General features: G+C 40.4%; 1 protein-coding gene and 1 long non-coding RNA gene across 6 annotated transcripts in view; both read right to left on the reverse strand.

Moving 5' to 3' along the window:
• Positions 1-502: 502 nt before the first annotated feature.
• LOC133134111 (uncharacterized) lies at positions 503-6,377 on the reverse strand. Its single transcript, XR_009709247.1, has 3 exons — positions 6,119-6,377; positions 2,743-2,860; positions 503-1,329 (listed from the first exon to the last, which is right to left on the reverse strand). It is a non-coding gene; the product is annotated as an uncharacterized LOC133134111 (long non-coding RNA).
• A 546-nt stretch (positions 6,378-6,923) lies between these two features.
• Positions 6,924-19,170, reverse strand: part of LOC133134107 (seizure protein 6 homolog) — a 238,122-nt gene continuing 225,875 nt past the window's right edge. The window contains exons 13-18 of one of the 5 annotated variants that reach the window (XM_061250533.1): positions 17,666-17,860; positions 17,370-17,408; positions 16,697-16,805; positions 16,457-16,556; positions 13,408-13,484; positions 6,924-10,055 (exon numbers count right to left, since the gene is read on the reverse strand). In XM_061250533.1, the coding sequence (XP_061106517.1) occupies positions 13,458-13,484; positions 16,457-16,556; positions 16,697-16,805; positions 17,370-17,408; positions 17,666-17,860 (470 nt within the window). In that variant the 3' untranslated portion in view covers positions 6,924-10,055; positions 13,408-13,457. Of the gene's footprint in view, positions 10,056-11,092; positions 11,321-13,407; positions 13,488-15,896; positions 16,557-16,696; positions 16,806-17,369; positions 17,409-17,665; positions 17,861-19,170 lie in introns of those variants that run through there. The other 4 variants (XM_061250531.1, XM_061250534.1, XM_061250532.1 and 1 more) reach the window with 4 other exon arrangements.

Here is a 19,170-nt window from a genome sequence, read left to right on the forward strand (position 1 = left end):
AGCGCACTTATCCCTGGTTATGGATATGCACTTTGTTGTACGTCGCTCTGGATAAGCGCGTCTGCCAAATGCCATTAATGTAATGTAATGTAATATGTCCCAACAGGGGCAAAAATGAGACCATCAGTAATTTTCTCATGTAGAAACAAAGATGATCTAGAAAACAGTTATGCCGCTCAATTATGATGTCAATACATTACATTACAATACCCTGACCAAGACAAAGCATCTTATGTCTGTTATGTTATACGTTAACATATTTTTAGTGTTCATTAATGACAACACACTTAGCCTTTATTTTACTTCAATAAAGTTTTCTAGTTTTTAGAAAGCCTATCAAGTACAGCAGTGACCAGCTTGGCAGTTGAATTTCAGGTAGTGCCTTCTACAGGTATCAGGTTTATTTACCCAAATGTAATGTAGTAAGACAAATAGACAGCTTACGTGATATACTCATACGATTAAGAAAAAACAAACAAAACAATACTATTGTTAGGCTTTGCATTTTTGTTTATATTGCACAGAGAGAAGTAAATCATGTCATTTGATTTAACTGAAATGAGAAGCTACTCTTCCTGGTTCAGAACAGGGGTATCTCGGTGGCCTGTTGCATAGTGGTTAAGGTACATAACTGAGACCCGCAAGGTCGGAGGGTCGATCCCCGGTGTAGCCACAATAAGCTCTGCACAGCCGCACACACACACACTCACACACCAACGGCGATTGGCTGCCATGCAAGGCGCCGACCAGCTCGTCAGGAGCATTTAGGGGTTAGGTGTCTTGCTCAGGGACACTTCGACACAGCCCGGGCAGGGGATCGAACCGGCAACCCTCCGACTGCCAGACGACTGCTCTTACTGCCTGAGCCATGTCGCCCCTGATTTGTGATTTGATACACAAGATTTGTATGTGCTCAGCCACACTCTGCCACAGCTCTCAGCTTCCCACCTGGCAGAAATGTTTGTTCATGAGGATGCAGATGTTCGCTCCACAGCCCCAACACCTCTCTGTGGTGTGAGGGGATGGCGTCGCCTTTTGCAGATCTGGCACGTTCCCTCCGATCTCTGACCATTACCAGCCATTCTGCCCTGTGCCTTCTGGGCAATCAGACCCCTCAGTTCGAGGATGTCGATCACCTCGATGCGACTGACGTCCCACACGCAGTCCTCTTCCAGGCTGCTGGGCACGGACTTCATGCCTCTACATGATGTAGAGCCTGCCCGATTTGGGCTGCTGTTGCGCCTGCAGGTGCTGGACGTCATCGTAAGTCACCTCCCAGCCGTAAAAGTCGATGGACATTTCTGCTGATCTTTGGGTTGCCCGCTTTGCCTTTTCAGTTTTTGGTGAGGAGAAAATGTGAAACCATCAACACGTCAGCTCAGTAAAATATTATAAATCAGTACACTAGGCATTACATTACATTACATTACATGGCATTTAGCAGACGCTCTTATCCAGAGCGACGTACAACAAAGTGCAAATCAAACACAAGAACAAGTGCAAAGAGGACCTGAGAGGACAGTACAGTTCCGAGTCCTAGTATAAACATACAGAAAATCAGAACCCTTGAAGAATACAATCAACTTTCAAACTAGCATACCACAGTTGGCAGCTAGAATACAACAATACAACAGCCAATAAAAAACAATACCTATACAGGTACCTATAATTCTATTTATATTCCTCCTCAACATCAAAAATACCTATAATACCTATAGGACGGCCTGTAGCGTAGTGGTTACTGTACATGACCGGGACCCGCAAGGTTGGTGGTTCGATCCCCGGTGTAGCCACGATAAGATCTGCACAGCCGTTGGGCCCTTGAGCAAGGCCCTTAACCCTGCATTGCTCCAGGGGAGGATTGTCTCCTGCTTAGTATAATCAACTGTGCGTCGCTCTGGATAAGAGCGTCTGCCAAATGCCATTAATGTAATGTAATGTAATGTATACAAGTAACAATATCTATACAATCTATACATAAGTGCCATTACAGTCTAGGCTAATCATGGTGGTGAGTTGGGGAGGGAAAGGTGTAGCCTGAAGAGATGGGTCTTCAGTCTGCTCTTGAAGGAGGTCAGAGACTATGCTGTTCTGACATCCACCGGGAGGACACTCCACCACCGTGGGACCAGGACAGACAGCAGTCGTGAGCGTGAAGTGCAGGTGTGGCGAGGAGGAGGCGACAGACGGCACGAAGTGGCAGAACGGAGGGGTCTTGTTGGTGTATAGGTCTTGATAAGGGATTGAATATATACAGGGGCTGATTGTTTAACTGCCTGGTATGCGAGCACCAAAGTTTTAAATTTGATGCGAGCCATAACAGGCAGCCAGTGGAGGTTGCTGAGCAGGGGGGTGACATGTGAATGTCTGGGAACATTGAATACCAGACGGGCTGCAGCATTCTGGATCAGTTGTAGGGGTCTGATGGCAGATGCTGGAAGGCCAGCCAGCAGAGAATTGCAATAGTCCAGGCAGGACAGGACCATTGCTTGAACAAGGAGCTGAGTGGAGTAGGTGGTGAGAAAGGGAAGGCATATAGAAAGGCATATAGAAAGCACCAGATTGATTTAAGACATAATGTACCTAATTTAGAAAAAAAATAACAGCTGAATAACCGCTTGTTTTTTTAATAACAGCTTGTTAATCAGGACAGCTTCTCGAGGCCTCATTCCACACAATGCACACTAGTGACACCTCCTGGAAAAATAATGTAGAGCTGCCAAATTATTTTAAATCACGTACTTTCTTCGTTTAAGACGGTGATTCCGTGAAGAGCGGAAGGGAAGGCAGCGGTTTTGTTTGCTTGGGTTTCGGTAGTTCTTTAAAAACAGTCTTGGCAGCAGCAGCCTTCCAGTGGTCACTGAGGGAAGGAAAGTACCTTGGCTTCGACGTACTAGACATCTCGGTACATTTGTAGTATCACAATTTACAAATCAAAGTTAATTTTACGGTACAGTTCAACTAGTCTCCGTGAAGCTAGCAACGATTAGACTTCCTGTACAGAAGTTCCGGTCTCAACTTCCTGTGATTTTCCGTCAAAATAAGAGCTGCTGAGTAACGTTAAATAATGAGAACATAGTTACCGCGTTTTCTGTGCTTCCTCACATAATTACCATTGTTTAAATTAATTGCTGATACAACTTATGAAAGTCAGCAAGCAACTGGCTTGCTATTTGACTAGTTACTATAATGTAACTAGTTCAATAACAGCTCATTTTCATACCTGCTTACTGTTTGAAAAGAATGTTACCGAATATGAAGGGGCATACATTAAATCTATGTATAATATCTAGAAAATTATATATTTATTATCTAAAATCATGTTCCCAGCAATTGTTGCTGTATTTACAGTGTGGTAAGGGCATGCAATGCCATTGACTGTCAATTCACGAGCAGCTCATTTGCATAGCCCATAACTCAAAACCTCTAAATTGTTACCAAATGAAAGGGGTTATACATTTACTTTGTAGACCCCTATCTTTAATATTCTACAGTAGTTTCTGTGAAATCATGTTCCCAGCAATTGTTGCTGTGTTTCCAGTGTGGGGGCGGCCAACCATTGCTATTGACTGGCAGTTGCCACCCAGCTCATATGCATAGCTGATAACTCAAAAAATGTAAATTGTTACCAAATGAAAGGGGGTATACATTTGTTAGCTGGACCCATATCTTTAAAATTCTACAGTAGTTTCTGTGAAATCATGTTCCCAGCAATTGTTGCTGTGTTTCCAGTGTGGGGTGGTCATACGTTGCTATGGACTGTCAGTTGGCACCCAGCTCATTTGCATAGCTTGTAATTCAAAAACTATAATTTGTTACCAAATGAAAGGGGGTATTAATTTGTTAGCTGGACCCATATCTTTAATATTCTAATGTATTTTTGGTGAAATCATGTTCCCAGCAATTGTTGCTGTGTATCAGGTGCAGGGTGGGCATTCATTGCTATAGACTGTCAATTCACAAGCTGCTCATTATAGACCTATTACCCAGGGATAAACCCAAACCATGCAACTTTACAATGAAATAAAAGTCAAATCAACTTTATTTGTGTTGCTCATTTCACGCTATATTTGTCAGTACATGCTTTAGAGCAGTGCTTCTCAACCAGGAACTGATTTATTTAATTAAGGGCATTTTTGGTGGTATGATTGGATCAGTTATTAAATTAGTTTCAGTTTCTGGTTACAACAAAAACCTTCTGGCAAGACTAGAGTTGAGAAACACAGCTTTAGAGCAAGCCCCAGCCTTTTCCCCCACAAAAGTATGGAGAAGGAAGAAACCTTGGGAGGAACCAGACTTAAGTGGGGGGGGCATCCTCCTCTGGCCAGCTTAGGGGTGACAATGATGGTCAGATCAGACAATTAACAATTAATTCTGAATAACTTGGTTGTGTGATGGGTTTTGAATGTGTGGGAGATTGGCAGGGTGCAGATGAATGAGGTGGCGGTCCTGGGGCAGTATGTGGGGGGTGTCTCAGCGCTGCAGCATGGTTGTGATGAAGACCAAGGAAAAAAATGACAATACGGCAGTGGGAAGTAAGTAGGGACACAGATGGGACTTGTAGGAAACAAACCGTGGCCTTAATTGTAAGGAGGATTTACTGTTGGGCTAATTCTATTGAGTATTTAATTTTGTAAGTCATCTAGGACAACCTTACACATTTTACTTGGACTGCAATTTAACTGATTACTATCAAGTATTATACTTTTCGAAAACAAACAAACGTAAAGTCCACAGCTGCTCCCATCTAACTGACCTGGAAAGGAAGGACATTGGTGAACATATTCAAAAACGTTATGCCAAAATACTGATAAATAGAGTGAGAGACAGTCAAGAACTGCTAATAAAGATGAGTTGTGGTGCTTCAGTGAATCCATTAATACTGCTTTTAATTTGGTAAATTTGGCAAGACCTCAATTGTCTCGCAGTACAAACTATACAGTTCCTGGCTAACAAATGTAGAGGGGACTGCAATAATTTTTTTTTCGGGTACTGTTCTGATTAAAAATGACAGGTATGCTATAATGGAATCATTTAGCCAATTGTTTCTTTTAAGAATCGGTAGATCATGCGATTCTAAGTTAATGGGTAAATTTCTTTTTGAGCTAATACATGTATTTTGGTTAGGAGAATTGGACATGCATCGAGCAGAACACGAGTGAACAACTTCTACTTTACAATGCTCTACTTGCTCTTTTGAAGATATGCAGTGAAATACGCATATTATGAATTTAGACTTTAGAATTTTTTTTTGTATTAAATCAAAAGTTTACTCCGTTTTTTAAAAAAACCCACAGTGTCGTTTCCAGGTATTGTCATTTTTAAATATAATCACGTGTGGGTAATAATGTAATCCAATTAGTACAGCTACCAATGTATATTTTTGCTCTTTAAATACAGATCTACGGCTAACATTATGATGTACCTCAAGTGGTACTGGATTACATGCCACAATAAGCATTTTTGGAAGATGAACAATTGCTCTGTGTAGGTCACAATCATTGCTGGGAACATGATTTCACAGAAAGGACTGTAGAATATGAAAGATATGGGTCCAGCTAACAAATGTATACCCCCTTTCATTTGATAACAATTTATAGTTTTTGAGTTATGAGCTATGCAAATGAGCTGGTTGGCAGTTGACAGTCTATGGCAATGCATGCCCATACCACACCTGACAGACAGCAACAACTGGTGGCAAAGTTTTTTATAGAAATTAGTGCATTATTATTTTATATTCTCTGCAAATACATCACAATTATATCCAACTGTACTAATTTAACAATGAAAATTGACAAAATAATTTTATTCACCGAACTTTTATTTTGATAAATGCTAACCGGAAGTCTCCAATTGTGGCCAGCAACATTTGCCGACTTCACGGACAGGACGAATAACAACCTACGTAACTATATGACAATCGTTATTGAGCTGTGTAGTAAATATAGCTAAAAATAAATGCAGTTGTATTTTGTATTTCCGAGCGTATCAAATCTGTATAGGCTACACAGTGAATTATTTGTTCAATTGCATGTCATTAAACTGTGCATACAGCCTACACAATGGCAATCATATGTAAACAACACAACCACCCGTAGGAAGAAACAGACTAACTTACATCTTTAAGTTGGTCGAGGATGATGGTCCAAGATTGTCTTTTGAAAATGTGTCGTGCTGATATTACTAGCCAGTTAAATCCTCCTGTTCCAGGTCATCTGAACAAAATGTGGCGTGGCTACACTGGAGGTGTGTGTGAGCTAATGACAAAACTTGACATGTTTAGCTTGTTACGAAAATATATTTCCGTAAATTTCCATGAAAATACCATTATGAGGAGTGAACTGCTCAATTTATTTTCAGCTGAGCGCACAGATAATCTACCCCAGTCCCGGTCCATATAATTATAGCCAAGTTTGGCAATGTTGAGCAAGCTCCTTTTAACAAGCTCCTTGTCTGTAGGGTATCAGCTCCAAAGGTGATCATTAACAGTATGTTGTTGCATGATTAATTTCTTATGATTTTCTTAGATTAGTCACTGTTTTAATGTTGAAGTGATTGACATCATTTTTGCAAATACTGTACCATAATTGCACGAGTATTTATCAATACAGCTAGCATTAACTTGTGGAATACAGCTAGCATTAACAAGTGCGTAATTTGTGGAAGAACCTATGTACTTGTAAATCTCTTTGGATTAAAAGCGTCGGCCAAATGACCAAAATGTAAATGTAATGTAATTCATTGACCAGCTAGCTATTAATGAGCCGTAAATTGCCATCGTCAATTTCACAAAATAGTGACAGGTGTATGACGAATACTAGTAATAACATAGATATTTAATTTATTTTCTAACACAATACTTAATTCCAGTTTTCATTGAGATCATTAGTTTGGTATAGTAAAAATAAGTAAACAATGGGCCATTTGAAGCGGTAAAGTGCTTATTTTTTATTATTGAAGAATCAGTTTTATTTACATGATTCTTTGTCCATTTGGACGTTTATTCCCTCAGTTATACAGTGAATCCAAACATGTTACAACATAATCTTCATACTCCTTTGCAGTTTCCTCTATTATGTTGACAGGGATAATAATAATAATAATAATAATAATAATAATAATAATAATAATAATAATAATACAAATTCTAATAATAATGTTACAACACCCCCATTGAAATGTTTACAACTTTATTTCAGTGAACTGTGCTGTACTGAACAAGCATTGCATTTGGAGTAAGGTCAACAAGGTCTCAATAAGCTTTTTTTTGTATTCAATTTTCAGAATTACATCTGCTCAATATGAATTTTCGAAAATTTCTTGCATTACCTTTTGAAACCTGCTCTGCAGCTTTGTTTTATCTGCAGAAGTACTTGAGTAATAAAATATATACCCACTTTACATCTGTAGTTTTTCCAGAATTTACAGGTGCAGTTCATTAGTATCTTGACATACAAGGTTTATCTTCCTCCTTGCCTGTACATGGCGATACAATTACAAGAACTTGCAAATAGGGTAAGGACAATTAAGGTAAAGACTTACATCACACATTGAAAATAAACACATCTAGTCTTGTTGCTATATATTGTAATATGGACTATATCAAAAGGTAGAAACAGATACACAGGTAATAACAGTGAATGTGTAGGTCTACACATCCTAGGTGTTGTCTGGTGGCTATTCATTCTTAAATTTGGAGGGCAGTACCACTAGGATACTTTAAGAGAAGACCATGGCCATTCAGTTCTCATTCACCAAGTCCCACTTGTCAATCATAACCTGCATACAGTATATTTCATTGTGAATTGTTTATATGACTATATGTAGAACAATAATTTAAAAGGACAAATCACACCAAGATACTGTGCAATGCCTATTATATTAGAAGTAAAGCAATGGCAGCCTTTACATAACCATTGCATTTTAGTATTGCTTTTCTGTAAAGAAAAGGAAAAAAACCTAAAGGAAAAAAGCAGTGATTTCAACTGAATACATTGTTTAATAAAACTGTAAAAATGATATTGTATCATTGTTGTGTGTGGAGTTATTTTCTTATGGCCATTGGGGTCTGACCAGACTTGAAGTCATATAGTACTGGTAACCCAGTGCCTTTAGTGTTGAAATTAAGAGCAAATAAAATGACTGCATCCTGATAAAAATGTTGTCACTGTATTATGTCCACTACTGCAAGAAATGAATATAAAGATGGAACTGTTACATTCTTCATTCTTCCACTTGCCCGACTTTTTGTTTTGCTGAAACATTATTTTCTGAACTTTTTCTTTCTTCTCTGTCTGGAACTGGCGATTGTAGCTTTTGTGGTATGCTGTGGTATGTGTAGTCATGTGCCAGGGTTCTGGTGCTAGAGTGCATGCAGTGTTCTTCTGCACCTGCTGGGCTACTTGACTACTTGACAGGGCACAGAGTACTACCAGAGAACTCGCGCCAATTGGATGAGAGGTGTATCGCTCACTGATAGCAACCGATAGCTGAACTCCCCTACCCTTGGTGAAACAAAGCCAATTCTGTCACTCTGTTAAAAATTTTAAAATGGACCTGATTAAAATAGAACTTGAATTTTTCTATTGAATGTATCATTCCTAAAAAATTGTCCATGCACTTCATTCCATATTACAGTGGCATGGTGAACCAGCATTCCCAATAAAAGGTTTTTACCTCTGCTTTCCAGAAAGTCAAACAGTTATTTTGGGGGACTTATCTGCAACCGTTACACTTTCATTTAGTTTGCGAACCATGTGTTAGTTAGTTCATAACTATCAAAAGCAAGAACATATACATATTTTACGTTACAACCATAGTCCTACAGACATTCATGTAGCACATCTTGACTGGTAGCCACAATCCTAAGCAAATTAAATAGACAAGGAACGTGGACTGTGTCTATCAACTTAATAAACAACCATATATTTATGATATAGAAGGTGCAAATACTTGGGAGTAAAAAAGAAACATTAGACTTTAGATAAAGGCAATAATCTCCTGCATGGTGTGCAAGATAATATTTTGGCTTCTGTTCATTTAAGGACTTAAAATGTAAAATCCACTAAAACCACAAATGAATATTGGAAGGCTACTGTGTAATCAAATGGAAGAGAACTGTAATTGTATTTAAATGTATTTCTTCCCAGTAAACTTGGAACTGGCTGACATTGTAAAAGTGGGTCTGAATATGGAACACATAAAATTACACAATACAGAAAATAATAAGAGGGAGAACTTAACTCACCTGTGCTTAGTTATGATTTCAGTTTTATCTCTGTTTTGAGTTTTACACATATCACCAGGCCATATGACTAATTACGAATCACAGAAAACAATTAGCAATGTTTGAGGTAAGGAGGGACTATTTTTGCATGGACAAAAGACCTGGTGTGAGAAAAGGTGGCACAGTGTATATTTCCTTTTGTAAACCACAGATAAACCTTCAATGGTTTATTTACAATTGTGTCAGGTCAAGAACTCCATGCAGACATCCCATGTTGTGACAGGAAGGTTGTAGTAATCATAACAGAGATTTTTATCCAAGTGTCTTTCTTGAGCTACTGGAACAATGTTACGATCATGCTAGGGCAAACGTATTTCCTAAATGTATTTGCCGCACGGCGATTAAGGGCTAATTTGTGTTATATTCAGATAGAGGCCAGTTCACAAATTGTTGTCTGTATAATGTTATTTATCAATGTTACTAAAGTAATACAATAAATAAAATGTAATTTTGTTCCCTTTAAGATTTTTAACTGCTGGACTCTATCACACGACTGAAAGTGTACAAAGACTGCAACTAAGCCATCACTACAGAAGCACTACAAAAATAACACCATGTTGTCCACACTTTGCAGTGCTGGCAGATGTCCTCTGGAGGTGTGGGTATCTACAGCAGCCAGGAGAAGAGAGGAGGAAGGAGGGAGGAAACCGGAATAGCCAAAGGAGTCGTGAGAGATGGAAGGTGCAGAAAAATTCCCACAAGGCAAAAAGAGGACAAATATCCCTCGTTCTGAATCTCTCTAAATGGACACTTCGTATTCTCTTGTCTCCTGCAAAAGTGAAACACAAATACTTTGACAGTTACATTTTTAAAGGGTGAGAATACATGTCAGAGGCTGACCTGGGTTAAATATGTAAGTCTTTTGGATTCAAATACTTTTCTGTGCTCGATGGATCTTGCCTGGTGTAATGAGCCAGCCAAGGGGACCAGAAGGGGGGGGTTTGCACTTTGAGAATACACCAGACAAGATCAGTGAAGTGTAGAAAATTATTTGAATCCAAAACAATTACGTGTTTCACCCAGATCACGTCAGAGGGAATTTTCTACTAGCATAAGCTGCTATTAATGATAGTTACTGTAAATCATAAGCAAATAATATCTCATCCCCAAAATAAATCATTGCAATTTACTCCAACAATGAATATTTGAAAATAAGACAACGCAGCACAAACCCACACATGGAAATGTATTACTTTGGCACTGTTCCTAAATTGAGATTAAGATTACCTAGCAAAAAAATGCACATTACAGAAAAAGATATGACCATTTTTGAGGAAAGAATTGTTGGGACCCACAATGGCCTCTTTGACATTAATGACTCAAAGTCACCTTGCTGGAGACTACATATCATTGGCATCATCAAATACACTTTCCTTCAAGAGTCACAACATATGAAGTCGCCATATCAGAATTTACAGGCCTGCCACAGCAAAACAAATGAGTTTGGATCTGAACAAGATAAATCCAGTCAGACTCGATCTTGCCAGATGTAGGCAGTTTCCATCATGCTCAGATGAATTTGAAAGACTTAGGTCTCCTATGCACTGCAAGCTTTTGCTTTTCCAATTTAAATTCACAAGAAGTGTTTATTATTATTGGAACTAAATTGTTAAGGTTTTTGAAGTATTCATGCAAAACTCATTGCAGAATTCTTTGTTTGTAAAGCAGTGTATGACCCTTGGCACAGTGTCAAAAATTTCTGTTTGGAAAATAAAAATCCAATTACATCTATTGGCAACAAATTGGATACAAATTTGCATTAAAAAAAAGATGATTATAATAATGATGCAAATAAAAACAAAGAAATGTAGAACAGTCATGTTTTAATAGATAACTTGTACAATGGTTGACATGAAAAGATTAGTTTGACACAGGCAGGATATTAACTAGGAGAGTGGCAGATTCATCAGATAGGACCAGTCCTTTTCCCATACAAACACCTCCGCACATTTCAGTCCAGGCGATACTATGGTTCTTTAATAATGTGTAGTCATGCTTTACAGGAAGGATCCGGAAGAATTCCCCATCTTGGTTCTTTAGGACAAACATTGCAATGCAGAAATGTGTGAAAATATCTAATTCAGTTCATGTTTAAGATACAATTGCACTGGTGCCGACAAATAAAGTTTGTACAAAACACAACAATCGAATACATTTTCAGATACACATACAATATGTTATGAAATGATTGCCTTGGCAACTCTCCCCACCATGTCCTGCCAGTTCACCCAGCTGTGACCAGTGAGTGCTGCGTTTCAGCCATCTCAGGAAGGCTGCCACAGCGCTTCCCACAGGGTAAAATCGGAGGCCGAGTCACAGGTATAAATAGGTCACCTGGGTTGAGAATGGCCCCTTAAAACAGGTTTTTCCATTTGCACCTGGGAGGCGGTGATAATGGCTCTTTGGTAGGCCAGCGTGTGCGCGCTCAAGTGCATTAATCTGTGGGACACTGCGCTGAGCCCCAGCCAATGGCGCTGTGAGGAGGTGGATGGGGGAGGGGCCTCGCTGACCATGAGTGCTGTGTGGCATGGAGATGGTGGGAGAGAGACAGACACCAGACACCATGTTCAATGTGTGTGTGTGTGTGCGTGAGAGTATTGCCTGGTGCAGTTGAGCCAACCAAGAAGACTGGAAGGCGGGGTTTGCACCTTTTGAGTATTTAATGGGTTCTGATACACCAAGCTCAGTAAAGCGGAACAAAGTATTTGGATCCAAAACAATTATGTCTTTGGCCCAGGTGTGGATGTGTGTGCGTGTGTATGCATGTCGGTGCGTGTGTGTGTGTGTGTGCATATACATGTGTGTGTGTATGTGTGTGCGCGTATGCATGTGTATGTGTGTATATGAATATGTGTGTGGGTATGTATGTGTCTGCACATATGCATGTGTATGCGTATATGAATGTGTGTGTGTGTATGTGTGTGTGCGCATATGCATGCGTGAGTGTGTGTATGAATGTATGTTTATGTACGTGTGTGTGCATATGAATGTGTTTGTTAGTGTATATGAATGTGGGTGTGTGTATGTGTGTATATGAATGTGGGTGTGTGTGCGTGTGTGTATGTGTGTATATGAATGTGTTTGTATGTGTGCGTATATGCACGTGTCTGTGTATATATGAATGTGTTTGAGTGTGTGTGTGCATATATGCATGTCTATGTGTGTATATGAATGGGTTTGTGTGTATGTATGTATATGAATGCGGGGGTGTGTGCGTGCGTGTGTGTGGGTGTATGTGTGTATTTGAATGCGGGTGTGTGTGTGTATGTGTATATGAATGTGGGTGTGTGTGCGTGGGTGTATGTGTGCATACGAATGTGTGTGTATGTATGTGCTTATGCGGGTGAATGCGGGTGTGTGTGTGTGTGTGTGTATGCGTGTATATGAATGTGTTTGTGTGTATGTGTGTATATGAATGCGGGTGTGTGTGGGTGTGTATGCGTGTATATGAATGTGTTTGTGTGTATGTGTGTATATGAATGCGGGTGTGTGTGTGTGTGTGTGTGTATGCGTGTATATGAATGTGTTTGTGTGTATGTGTGTATATGAATCGGGTGTGTGTGGGTGTGTATGCGTGTATATGAATGTGTTTGTGTGTATGTGTGTATATGAATGTGTTTGTGTGTATGTGTGTATATGAATGCAGGTGTGTGTGGGTGTATGTGTGTATATGAATGTGTTTGTGTGTATGTATGTTTGTGTGTATGTGTGTATATGTGTTTGTGTGTATGTGTGTATATGAATGCGGGTGTGTGTGTGGGTGTATGTGTGTATATGAATGTGTTTGTGTGTATGTGTGTATATGAATGCGGGTGTGTGTGTGGGTGTATGTGTGTATATGAATGTGTTTGTGTGTATGTGTGTATATGAATGCGGGTGTGTGTGTGGGTGTATGTGTGTATATGAATGTGTTTGTGTGTATGTGTGTATATGAATGCGGGTGTGTGTGTGGATGTATGTGTGTATATGAAAGTGTTTGTGTGTATGTGTGTATATGAATGCGGGTGTGTGTGTGGATGTATGTGTGTATATGAATGTGTTTGTGTGTATGTGTGTATATGAATGCAGGTGTGTGTGGGTGTATGTGTGCACTGGACAGGACAGTCAGTGCGGGGCCTCACCTCTGTGTTGTTTGTGAGGTGCAGTCGCGGGGGACAGACAGACACAGCCATTAGTAATCAGAGAGTGCCAGCCGAGGCTGCTGGGAAGAGGAGGGGCCCGGTCACCATGGCGTCCAACACAGGAGTGCACGCGAGCGGGGAGAGAGTGGGACAAATACAGCACCTGCTCAGTTTGGCCCTGGGTGGGCTGACCTCATGCTTCCGACTAGCTATTGCAGAAAACTATCTTTATACACACGTAGCAGAAATACAGTCACAGATCTTGCTGTTCTCATATCAGAAACAGACTTTAACCCTCCTATTATGTTTGTGGTCAATTTGACCCCATTTTGTGTTTGACATCTCTTAAAAAACAGTTTTATATTGATAATTCTTCTAATTTTTTAATTTCATGGGATTAAATGGTAAACATGCAATAAACATACTGCTATGGTAAGTCCTATACCAACTTTGCATAGAGATGTATTGTGTGGGATTCTTTTGACCCTCTGTAACTGTATAAAATGTAAGAAAATATCAAACCATTTTTATTTTTTTATCTCAAATTTCTTTGCGGATGATTCTGGTGGCACTTTCCCATACAGGTGCCAAACTTTCACTTCCTGTACCTCAGGTTCTAAAACAAGATGTTTCTCACAGATTTTTCAAATTTATGGATAAAAGGCTAGTCATTTGGGAGACAATAAGAAGGCGCAAATGTATGTGCAGTGTCACAAATACACATACAGTGTCAAAACATTTATTTTGCAATAATTTAGTGTTTATTTAAACTGTTGGGGTCAATTTGAGGCCAAAGATAAAAGCGGTCATAAAATCTTAACATAATAGGAGAGTTAAGCAATTTAGAAAGGAGTAATATTGAATGATCTCTGTCCAGATCATTTTTTTCTTTCTTTCTTTTATTTTTACAACGACACACTATTTTACTTGTTTTCAGGTATGTTTAGGTCAGGAATTGCATTCTTATGCAATACTCAGCTTTCTAGAGGTGAAGCACTCTTTCAGCTTCACCGTCACGCAGTAGCAGCACCAGACATTCCGGTTAACTCCATTTGGGATAGGAACATGCAATATGGAGATGCAGATGGTGATTTAGGTGCATCATTTAGTTCCATATGTTTATCCAAATGATAGCACCAAATGAGAGCACCCGAATGCTATAAGAGCTGGGAGAACACATTCACACACATCACATGAAGATGTGTGCTGTACCACAAACTGGCACTGACTGACTGCTCTATTCACATTATAAGAAAATAGATTACTTATTTTTGTTACTTAAAAAGGCAATTATGAAATGATTTTTGATAAGTCTACTCATTAACTAGAATATTACTTGAATGTATGCCCCACATATCAAACCACACAAAAATATTTTAATAAAAAACATAAAATGCACTTCAAAAATACACCTACATACTCTATATGCATATATACAAGAACTAAACATTCTAATGAAAATACAGATACTTATTGGAAACATATTTGCTCAACTTTCTGCTAGCTGAAATAGTACACAATCATTTAGTTCATAATTATGAACTAAAAACACAATCATGTGCAACTATTGCAAAGTACTAATATCTCAATATAATGCAAAGTTTGCACTGTTAAAAATGACATCTGCTATTGTAACTTAACAAGTACTCAGCCCATTGAGGCAAAAATAATATTTAGGTTTGCAGCATGCTTGACATTTTAATTATTCAAAAGAAAAACAAAAAAACAGTACCTACACCTTGCATTATAAAACGACATATTAAAAAAAAAACCAATTCAATTCAATTCAAATTACTTATTCAATTCATACTGATTATGTATACAGTACACACTTTACCCACAATACCCTTGACAAAGAATTGTCGCTGAAACATCGGGATGTGCTTACTAGCTGCCTGCTGTATTACAAATAATGAAAATAAAATACCTCCCTCTTGTCTGTACTCCCTCTTGTCTGTACTTCTTAGAGGGTTTAACCCTGAATTATTTTGATTCCACTCAGGAACTTTCTAATGTTCTATGAAAAATAGACATTCATAATTCAAAATGGGACCTAGGAAGTGCTCAGTGGAAGGCACACTGTAAGTACTATGTGAGCACAGCTCTGTACACACAAAACCATGATGAACCATAATACAACAATGATGAGCCATGATACAAGCATGATGAGCCATGATTCAATGAAGATGAACCATGATACAACCATGATGAACCATGTTACAACCAAGATGAACCATGATACAACCAAGATGAACCATGATACAACCATGATGAACCATGATACAACCATGATGAACCATGTTACAACCAAGATGAACCATGTTACAACCAAGATGAACCATGATACAACCATGATGAACCATGTTACAACCAAGATGAACCGTGATACAACCAAGATGAACCATGATACAACCCAGATGAACCATGATACAACCAAGATGAACCATGATACAACCATGATGAACCATGATACAACCATGATGAATTTGTTGATAGGAAGTCTGTGTTTGGGAGCATTCATTAACATTAGACTGCAACTCTGAGTCACAAACTCAGTATCGCGAAACATGTTTTATTTACTTCTCTGCTTGATAACATAAAATTGAGAATAAGGAGAGGACTGGCATCTAGTCTACTGCACTTGAAGACAAGTCTTCTGGATGAGCGCGCTGCTCCCAATAACAGCACTCAGTGAACCGGCCTACTCAGATCACCCTCAATGCTGCGTCAATTCATCCAGCGCTTGACATACAACACGCGGTATCGAGCAACTCTCAACATGCTTTCCTCGACATAATTAAAAATTAATCTGTCTTGAAGGCATATCAAATTTTCACAAGCACTGGAAGGTTCGATCTGAATGGCGTGTGGATGGAACCCTGAGCAGGCGGCCATGGAGGCAGCCTGCAGTGGTGGTGATGGAGCGTTCGGCGCGGAGCGGTCGGCCCTCTGGTGGTGAGTCATGGGATAACAGGCAAGGGGGTGATCAGGACAAGACGACGGCGCCCTGGGAGTCCACGTCTCTGAGATTCATGTCCTCCGTACTTACTCCGGTCTCGTAGATGGGATTGTCGAAGGCGGACTCCACAGTCATGTGGTCGTACGGAGGAGTGGTGGATGTGGGCAGGCGGAAGGATTTCCCCTGGACCCTGAGGAACCAAGAACAGAGCATAAGGGAAAAAGCTTCTGAATGACACTGAGTTGACTACCAAAACTCAACATGCGAGACAGGAGGCACTATAATTAAGTTAGATCATGTGCGAGGTCCCTGCTATGGCTCAGCTCTTACTTTGAGAAATAGAGGTAGATCCCAAGGATGACCAACATGACGACGGCAGCAGGTATCAAGACGGCGATGGCGATGTTCGTCCCCTCCATGCTTAATTCTGAATTGGACACTGTGTGTCAGACACAAGAAAACACAAAATTATCATACAGTCACCATCTCAACACTCTTCAGCAGGGGTGCACAACTCCGGTCCTGGGTGGAATAATAAATAAGAGCAGAAGTTGGCACAAAATCCTGAAGTGGATCGGCCCTTGCTGTGTACCCCAGCTTCTCAGTCAGTCAAATAAGGAACGGCACACTTTTGTTTTAAGGCAAATGGAATCGGTGACCATTTTAGACAGTTATTGAAAGATGAGTGATGCTTTTCCCCACTGTCAGATTGGAAGAATTCAAACACATGCTCTCTTCCTGAAACACTTAATGTCCAATGCCACTTATCACTGTGCAGTTAGCAAGTCAGGCTTGTACAGACATAAGTCAGAGGCAGACTGCTCAACAGACGCGTTTGTGAATGGCCAACTGACCAGGGGGGTCAACATGCAATTAGATACTGTCCAGGCCCACTTTGAAACCATCCCATCCCCAGGTAACGCTAGAGCTAAACTGGGAGGCCATGTGCCACTGATGACATCACAGTGGGCTTCATTAGGTTTCAGTTGATAACTGCACTTACCATCCAGCCGGCGTTCATTTAAGTAGACCAAAGAGGATGCTGGGAAGAGAAAAAGCACTTGTGTGAGAGAAGATGTAAAGGAATTCGGTTGCCAGAAAAAAAGTTAATAAAAGCATAACAATATAAAGAAGTAAATATATACGGTACATCAAATGTTTAAACAGAAAAAGAGCAAATGCATTAAATGAGTCAATATATGGCTGTTCAAGTCGCTCCCCTTTTTAAAGGCTGGCACAACTTCACCGTGTACATTGATGAAGCTGTGGGAAAGTGTCTTTCAGTGTCGCAGTTCCTACCTCTACAGGTAGGGGGCGGGCTGCTCCACTGTGACGGGTGGCCAGGGACACAGCGGATGGTGGGCTGTCCCTGCAGCTCATAGCCGCTGTTGCAGGAGAAGCTCAGTGTCTCCCCCGCCTGGTAAAATCTCTTCTCTGCACTTTGGGTGCCGGACGCAGGCACCCCGGGGTTCCTGCATGGCTCGAAGGTCTCCACTGGAGGACAGACAAACGGACAGCACACCCCAAATGTCATTTACGTCTCCTTCAGCTGATCGTGCTCGAACTCAAGCGCACCAGTTAGCGATATGCTCGACTTCACACCTTGGGCCAAGGTTGTATAAAGCTCAGGATGGCAGGCAAAGGTAAACAGAGTCATATGTAATGGAGCCTGGCAGGTGTGGCGGCGAGAGCGGAGGAATTATGGGACATCTGTTCCCTCCCTAGTGCATCTGCCACACAGGAATAACGGATGTTGGCACTCCCGCTTTTGGCGTTCAAAGGAAAGGACACACGGGACCGAGCAGGTCTTATTGTCTCTGTCAGTCATCCATCCCGTCTCTTTTGTCCTTTTTCGTCCCTGGACTCTGACAGAGTCTTAATTAGCTAGTCTGGCCCAGTCACAAAGCTGGCATCTCAATTTCCTGTTCAAACAGCTGAACTGATACTCATAACAAACTGCACTGGCAGAGCACCCAGTTATATCCTCTATGACCACATTTTAGCCTTCGGGTTTGACTTACCTATTCATTCCAGGTGCAAATTGAACAATAACAGAAATTTTGGTTCATCAGGAGCAAGAATACCCTTGGTATTCTGAGCATAACCTCACCTCAAATGGTGCAAGCAGCTACAATTCTCTGTGGACTGTGTGAAAACTTCAGCAAGCGTGTTGCAATAGATGTCAGTTTTCTGTTCTTATTTTATCCATCTCTCTGTTATTTCCCTGGTGCTGACAGAACCCTTTGGCAAAAACAGACGTTTGCTCTTTCATTGCTTATTATGTTGTGGAAGCTGCATTTCATAAAGTAACTACGTTTCAATTTGGCTTCTCTTGCGGTGCCCTCATGCTGTGCTGTTGATTTTACGGGCTGCCATGGATGAAAAATCCAGCAGGTGGCAACATTACTCATGCGAAAGCAGTCTCCAGTTTGATACTGTAAAGCATCCCAGGACTGTGTGAGTGTATCAGTTTCTGTGGTGTGTGTGTGTGTGTGTGTGTGTGTGAGAGAGAGAGGTTTATGAGTATGCGAATGGCTCTATTTGTAAGTGGCTTATGTGTATGTGTGTGTGCGAGGATGTTTTTTGTGTATGAGTATAACGGACTGGTCATACTCACAGATAGCTTTTAATCAGCCTCTTACTCCTCTTGTATTGTAAGTGGCTGAGTCAGAGCTGTAGTGTGTGTGTATGCGTGTGTGTGTGTGTTTGTGTGCGTGTGTGCATGTGTGCATGTGTGAGTGTGTGTGTGTGTTTGTGAGAGACTAGCGTGTGCATGTGTGAGACTGAGTGAACTGGCTGGTCTT

The sequence above is a fragment of the Conger conger genome, chromosome 7 (genome assembly GCF_963514075.1).
Source record: "Conger conger chromosome 7, fConCon1.1, whole genome shotgun sequence".
NCBI lineage: Eukaryota > Metazoa > Chordata > Actinopteri > Anguilliformes > Congridae > Conger > Conger conger.